General features: G+C 56.0%; 1 protein-coding gene across 2 annotated transcripts; it reads left to right on the plus strand.

Annotated features, from left to right (window-relative positions):
* Positions 1–1046: 1046 nt before the first annotated feature.
* Npas4 (neuronal PAS domain protein 4) lies at positions 1047–6593 on the plus strand. 2 transcript variants are annotated; one of them, XM_003468267.5, is made up of 8 exons: positions 1047–1387; positions 2083–2234; positions 2386–2488; positions 2609–2882; positions 3058–3167; positions 3525–3660; positions 3782–5211; positions 5852–6593. In XM_003468267.5, the coding sequence occupies exons 1-8, from the start codon at positions 1213–1215 to the stop codon at positions 5878–5880; spliced, it is 2409 nt and encodes an 802-aa protein (XP_003468315.1). In that variant the 5' UTR covers positions 1047–1212; the 3' UTR covers positions 5881–6593. The 2 variants fall into 2 exon arrangements, with proteins under 2 accessions (XP_003468315.1, XP_063083636.1); XM_063227566.1 differs by lacking the exons at positions 1047–1387; positions 2083–2234; positions 3058–3167.
* The last annotated feature ends 832 nt before the right edge of the window (positions 6594–7425 follow it).

Genomic DNA, 7425 nt, shown 5'->3' on the forward strand with positions numbered 1-7425 from the left:
CGGCCAGGCCCCGCCCGCCGCCGCCGCGGCAGCCGCCGGAGGATTCCTGTCCTAATATGGAGCTGGGATTCCCCGGTCCCGCCCCCGCCCCCGGCCCGCAGGAGAGGCAGAAGCTCGCAGGAGGGAGGGGGAAGCCGGGAACCGCTCACTTTGGGGGCTGGCAACGGGGCGGAGGACAGGCCGGAGTCCAGACAAGATCCGCATCGTGCCCTGGGTCCTTTCCTCAGTTTCCCCCAGCAGTGGCTGAGATGAATTAATCAATAGGGAAAGGAATCACTGCAGACGACAGTGTTGGCATTGCTGCTCTTAATTTTTGGCCATGGGATAATAGGACGCGGGCCAAATTCAGTCGGTGCCCTTCCCACATCCCATCCTAGGGGCTTAGGCCCCCCCTGCAGTTTACCCCATAAACTCCCAAGGTCAGAGCTTGGAGAAGGGGGACAGAATTAATTATTTGAAAATAGCCAAGAGACTCCCAGACTCAGCAGACCCCAGGGAGGGAGTCTAGCTGCGACTTGTCCCCACAAAAGCCAGAGAAAGAGCCCCCCACCATGGAATCAGAGCCTTTGGCAGATACCAAGGGCGATTTGCCCATGACCCTACTGCTCCCCATTTTCCTACTCTTCAGGCAAAACAACATCAGTGTTAATACCGGCTCCTCCCTGTTTCCTGCAGACTCTTGCAAGCGGCTTCAGGCTGCCCTAAACTGTGCCCTGCCCGGCCTTCAGTTGAACACCTCTCGGGAGCCTGGGTCCCAGCACCCCCTTTCAGGCTTCTCCAAGGCAGCGCTCGGCTCCGGGCTCCCCCGGCCCCCCTTCTCCCCCCTCCCTTTTCTCCCTCCCTGCTGTCCCCTTCTCCCCCTCCCGCTCCCGTTCAACGTCACAGGATGACGTCGGAAGCCGGGGAGGGAGGAGGAGCCCCCCCTCCCCAGTCAGCGGCTCCCGCTGCAGCTTGCTTAGCCCAGCCTCCCGCTTTCTCGCCCCCCTCCCGTCTCTAAAATGAGCCCCCCACGCCTTGCAGGAGCTATATAAGGCGGTACGAGACAGGCGAGGGGGGCAGCGCAGCCGAGCGGAGCCCAGGAGAGGAGACAGAGAGCAAGCGAGAGCCTGAGCGAGATACTGGGAAGCCAGGAGCAGGAAGCCGCCGGAGCCTCGAGCAGAAGCCAAGGAGTTCGGGGCGCCTGCCCGCGCTGGAGCCTCACTGCCGGCAGTCATGTACCGCTCCACTAAGGGCGCCTCCAAGGCGCGCCGCGACCAGATCAACGCCGAGATCCGGAACCTCAAGGAGCTGCTGCCGCTGGCCGAAGCCGACAAGGTCCGGCTGTCCTACCTGCACATTATGAGTCTTGCCTGCATCTACACTCGCAAGGGTGTCTTCTTCGCCGGAGGTGAGCAAACCGGGGTTGCTGGAGAGCCGAGCGGACGGGCACCGGGAAGAGTGGAGCTTAGGGAAGCCGGGGACACTGCTGCCTGTCTAGGGCAGCGCGCTGGGGACAGGACAGACTTAGGCAGACTCAGGACTTCCTACTTTTCCTCCGCAGCTCCAGCCAGACTTCACCTTAGTTTTGAGCGAGCGTTAGAGAGACTAAATGTTGTCCCAAGTGCCAGGTTTATGCGACAGGACAGAGCGGCCTCAGACCCCACCAGCTCAGAGGCACTCCAGGAGTGCGGGAAGGGAAGTTGCAGGGACTTCAAAGAGACTCGGAAACCTGAGGAAGCCGCTGTCCAAGGCCAGCAAAGGGTTTTCTACCTGCGCTGGAGCGCTGTCCGCGGTGCTGATCCCAGCGTTTTTCTGCGGGTGCTGTCCGCGGTACTGACCGCGAGTCCGCTTGGGAGCTCTCTCCGCGGTTCTGATATTCGGGGCCGCTGAGGCTCCCCCTCCGGTTTAGAAGTGAGGGCTTGGTGACCGGAGACTTCTAGCAACAGGTCTCCCCGCCCAGACCTGCGGTCAGCGGGTCAACAGGTGTTTACAGAGGCAGGTTCCTGAGAAATTCTAGCTTCTCTGAAACTCAGATCATGCCTTTCTCTTCTCGACTCTGCTTCCCAGACCTCCCCTGACTCACCGTGTCTTCTCACTCCACAGGCACTCCGCTGGCAGGTCCTACGGGGCTGCTCTCAGCTCAAGAGCTGGAAGACATCGTGGCGGCACTGCCTGGATTCCTGCTTGTATTCACAGCTGAAGGGAAATTGCTGTACCTCTCTGAGAGTGTGAGCGAACATCTTGGCCACTCCATGGTGAGTGCTCGGGCTGGAGCATCAGGGAATTTCCACTGCTGAGAAGCTGAGTTACTGGAGAGGGAGGGGTTCTATGCTTCAGGATGTGATGGGCCAAAGATTGATTGCCATCCTCTTTAATAGTTATTTTTTCCGTCTTTCCTCCCTCCAGGTGGACCTGGTTGCCCAAGGTGACAGTATCTATGACATTATTGACCCAGCTGACCACCTCACTGTGCGCCAGCAGCTCACACTACCCTCTGCTCTGGACACTGGTAAGAACTCTCCTCTCTCTCTCTCCGAGTTAATCTCGCTCCTGCTTCTCTGCTCCACCCCCATCCACCATCTCTTTCATCCACTCTCCCACTTATTAGTTTTTCTCTTTATCTACCTAGATCGCCTCTTCCGTTGTCGCTTCAACACCTCCAAGTCCCTCCGGCGCCAGAGTGCAGGAAACAAACTAGTGCTTATTCGAGGCCGATTCCATGCTCACCCACCTGGAGCCTACTGGGCAGGAAACCCTGTGTTTACAGCTTTCTGTGCCCCTTTGGAGCCAAGACCCCGCCCTGGGACCGGCCCTGGCCCTGGCCCTGGCCCTGCCTCACTCTTCCTGGCCATGTTCCAGAGCCGACATGCTAAAGACCTGGCCCTACTGGATGTCTCTGAGAGGTAAGCCCAGAGTGTTCAACTCCCCAGAGGAAGTCAGGACAGAGATGAGGGGCCCCTAGATTCTGAAGTCAGGGGAAGGAAGGATGGAGTTTAGAGGGGCAAAGGGAGGGAGTGAGATACATGGGTTTCAAGCAAGGAAAACATCAAGCTGACCTCACCCTTTCCACTTTCCCAGTGTCCTAATCTACCTGGGCTTTGAGCGCAGTGAACTGCTGTGTAAATCATGGTATGGACTGCTGCACCCTGAGGACCTGGCCCACGCTTCTGCTCAACACTACCGCCTGTGTGAGTGTCCAGAGAGGCTGGGGACAAAATATGGAGCTGGGAAAGGGGATGGGAGATCAGAACAAGGATGGGCTGTGGTCCAGACTGATGTGGGGAAGATATCAGAGTATCAGAGACATACAGTTTTGGATGACATAGAGTTAACATTAGGACATAGGGTGAGCAGTCAAGGCAAGATGAGAGCCAGATCTGGGGGACTCTGAGAGGTGAGGTCCAGGTGAGGAACTGAGAGGAGCAGGTTAGGGTAGTGAGAAAAGTGTCCTGGTTTCCTCAGTGGAGTGGAGGGGAGAACAAGTGGGAATTTAGGTGGTGTTGCCTGATGGATGTGCTAACTCTGCATCTCTTCTTTCTTCCCAGTGGCTGAGAGTGGAGATATTCAGGCAGAGATGGTAGTGAGACTGCAGTCCAAGCATGGAGGCTGGGCATGGATTTACTGCCTGTTGTACTCAGAAGGCCCAGAGGGCCCCATTACTACCAATAACTACCCAATCAGGTGAGCTGCAAGGCAAGGGCCTGGGGGGCAGCCAAGGTCAGCATGGAAGAGACATAAATCAGAAAACCACTCTGGGAATGGACAGCAAATCCTTACTGGCTGCCTCTTCTCTCCTCTCCAGTGACATGGAAGCCTGGAGCCTCCGCCAGCAGCTGAACTCTGAAGACACCCAGGCAGCTTATGTCCTGGGGAACCCAACTGTGCTGCCCTCATTCCCTGAGAATGTCCTCTCCCAGGAACAGTGCTCTAATCCACTTTTTACCCCACCCCTTGGGGCTCCCAGAAGCACCAGTTTCCCCAGTGCTCCTCAACTGGGTGTTGTGTCAACATCAGAAGAGCTTCCTCGATCCCTCCAAAAACTGGACTTCAGTTATCTGCCATTCCCTTCTGGGCCTGAGCCCTCTCTCCAAGCTGACCTAAGCAAGGATTTTGTGTGCACTCCTCCCTACACACCCCACAAGCCAGGAGGCTGTGCCTTCCTTTTCAGCCTCCATGAGCCCTTCCAGACCCATTTGCCTCCCCCATCCAGCTCTTTCCAAGAACAGCTGACTCCAAGCACTTCAACCTTCTCTGACCAGTTGACACCCAGCAGTGCAACTTTTCCAGATCCGCTGATCAGCCCACTGCAAGGCCAGTTGACTGAAATCTCAACCAGAAACTATGAAGACCAACCGACTCCCTGCACCTCCACATTCTCCGACCAGCTGCTTCCAAGCACTGCTACCTTCCCAGAGCCTCTGGGAAGTCCTACCCATGAGCGGCTGACTCCTCCCACTGCAGCATTTCAAGCACCTCTGAACAGCCCCAGTCAAACTTTCCCGGAACAACTGAGCCCCAACTCCACCAAGACTTACTTTGCACAGGAGGGATGCAGTTTTCTCTATGAGAAGTTGCCCCCAAGTCCTAGCAGCCCTGGTAATGGGGATTGCACACTCCTGGCCCTTGCCCAGCTCCGGGGCCCCCTCTCTGTGGATGTCCCCCTGGTACCTGAAGGTCTGCTCACACCCGAGGCCTCTCCAGTCAAGCAGAGTTTCTTCCACTACTCCGAGAAGGAGCAACATGAGATAGACCGTCTCATCCAGCAGATTAGCCAGTTGGCTCAGGGCATGGATAGGCCCTTCTCAGCTGAGGCTGGTACTGGGGGGCTGGAGCCACTCGGAGGGCTGGAGCCCCTGGATTCCAACCTGTCCCTGTCAGGGGCTGGCCCCCCTGTGCTCAGCCTGGACCTGAAACCCTGGAAATGCCAGGAGCTGGACTTCCTGGCTGATCCCGATAGCATATTCCTAGAAGAAATGCCTGTGGAAGACATCTTCATGGATCTTTCCACCCCAGACCCCAATGGGGAATGGGACTCGGGAGATTCCGAGGCAGAGGGCCCAAGAAGGGCCCCATCTCCTTGCAACAACCTGTCCCCAGAAGACCACAGCTTTCTGGAGGACCTGGCCACCTATGAAACCGCCTTTGAGACAAGTGTCTCAACATTCCCCTACGATGGGTTTACTGATGAGTTGCATCAACTCCAGAGCCAAGTTCAAGACAGCTTCCATGAAGGTAAGCCCGGCCCGAAGGTCCAAGGACTCACGTCACTCTCCTTCCAGTGAGATGCTGGGTGGGATTAGGGGAATCGGTCCCCTCCCGTAACTCACTTTTAGGAAGTAGATAACCTCACCTTCTACTGAAGATAGCAGTGAGGATAAGGAAAAAATGAAAACCTTATTGGACCAGTAGGCTGGCAGACTGGGGCTGGTGTTGTAGGCTACTGTGTGCAAGAATCCTTGGGTAAATATTTGTGCATTGTAGCTCTATGAGGACCGAGATTAGTCACCATGGAGACAATCAAGGTCCCAGAGTTAAAGAAGTTTTCCTTAAGTCACAAAAAAATTGTTGGAAATGTATTGGAGTTCTGTCCCCATGCCCTCTCCCTCTGAAGGGAATACAGAGCAAGTAGGAGAAGGAAAAGGAAGAGGATGGGGATCAGCCCCTAAGTCCATCACAGCCTCTTCCTGTTCATGTCCCCACCTTTTCCAAGCCTGTGGCCACAACCTCTGTCCATCCACGCATGTTGCCCCTCATCTGCTAAGCTCCTAGGGTCTGAACTTCAGCCTCGGGGCCAACACACTGCATGTGAACACTGTGCAACCTCCTTCTCTGAGAGAACTGACTGACTCTGCCTCCCTCTCTTTCTCTACAGATGGAAGTGGAGGGGAACCAACGTTTTGAATAAGTCTGTGACTTACGTCGTCAAGTATGGCATATTGTCATCAAGACGTGGAGCCGCTCTCCACCCCCCCGGGACTGTGGGGGGATTCTGCGGGTCAAAGGGGGATAGATCTAATTCCCCAGGCCCTGAAGGATGGGGGGAGGTGGGAGGGCAGGGGAGGGGAGCTTCTTTTTAAAACCAAGGGACTTCAAGCGATCCCACTTTCCATTGCAATCTGTATTCACTCGTAGTGAGTTTCCTTGAATGGGATTTCCAGCGGAGAATGGGGGAGTCTCACTTCCCCACCGCACTGCCCCATGGGCCTGGGCCAGTTCTCCATTCCTAGGGGCCAAGCCACCCCTGGGCCTTGGTAGGGGAAAGGCAAGGCTCACCTGGGCCAGCCTGTGCCCTAAGGGGCTCGTGACACCCTCGTAGAATTCTCTACACAGCAGTAATGGGATTTCAATTCCGATGGACTCTGCCGCCCTGGCGGCCCTTCCTGGGACTTTCGCGCCCCGCACCTGGGGTGGGGGGCGCGAAGAGACACTACATTCCTTTCCGATGGAGGAAGGCAGACCTGCCGTCGTCACACGTGTGCTTGCACGAGTGCGTGTACCTGGTGCGGGACTCACCCGGCTGCCAGACCGCCTGGGCCTGCCCAGTCGGCCACCTCGTGGTGCTGCGGTGACTTTGTAGCCAACTTTATAATAAAGTCGAGTTTGCCTTTTTGGTACCCTTGGGTGTCATGTGTTGCTGTGCAAGGGGGATGGCGGGGAGTCTGGGGTCAAGAGGTGCAGTGGACTGGCTCGTTGGCCCCATTCCTCACCCGCACATGGCTCCTTCCGCCAGTGTGTGATGTGGCCCTGGCTGTGCCAGAAACTGGGGTGTTTGTCTGAGGCCTTCAAGGTGTCCAAGCCTAGAGGATATTGGATCCTCTTCCCTCCTCCAGGCTTACGGTGTCCACAGTATGGGAGGGAGCAGAAAGCCTGGGGATGGACCAGAAGATTCATCCCGGTCTTGGTCTTGGACACAGGTTTGAAGCTTCTGGACTTCTGAGTCTTTTTTTTCACCTGGTTCTGCAGGAAAGTGACACCCTAGATCTTCACACTAGAAGTAATAATCACCTCTATGACCCTGGTATAGGCCTTTCCTATCCCTCATTCACTGCAATAAAGCTTTGTGTCACTGATGGAAAAACCGATATCCACAGGCAGAAGGTAGTTTGTCCCCCCAGGTGGTGAGAGGGAGGCTACGTCATCTGGACCTAGCCTTAGGCTCTTGCTCTGCCTCTGAAGCTACTGAGTGGCCATCTCAAATCATCCTTCCCAGATCACCTCAGGAGGGCAAGCCTGGGTTGGAGCAGAGGCCTCTCCCCCCACTTTTCTGGCCCCTCCAGGTCTGTGAGAGAGAGACGAGCAAAATTCAGTGGGTCAAAAGAGAAAATTTTCTAAAATGCTGTTTTCCTCCAAGAGCCATAGGTGGTGGCTGGTGAGGGACAAATGAAATTAGGATGCAGTTGGACCTGGAGTCAAATGTGGCCTCCTCCAGTTATTAGCTGAATGGGT

The sequence above is a fragment of the Cavia porcellus genome, unplaced genomic scaffold, assembly GCF_034190915.1.
Source record: "Cavia porcellus strain 051 isolate PalLab524CR breed Dunkin Hartley unplaced genomic scaffold, mCavPor4.1 scaffold_17, whole genome shotgun sequence".
NCBI classification, from domain to species: domain Eukaryota; kingdom Metazoa; phylum Chordata; class Mammalia; order Rodentia; family Caviidae; genus Cavia; species Cavia porcellus.

Bases quoted from the DNA above. Each gene is read 5' to 3' on its own strand.
- Npas4 (XM_003468267.5), top strand. From the start codon at position 1,213: ATGTACCGCTCCACTAAGGGCGCCTCCAAGGCGCGCCGCGACCAGATC. The intron at 2,883-3,057 runs GTAAGCCCAGAG...CCACTTTCCCAG, and splicing joins CTACTGGATGTCTCTGAGAG to TGTCCTAATCTACCTGGGCT. The intron at 3,661-3,781 runs GTGAGCTGCAAG...TCTCCTCTCCAG, and splicing joins ACCAATAACTACCCAATCAG to TGACATGGAAGCCTGGAGCC.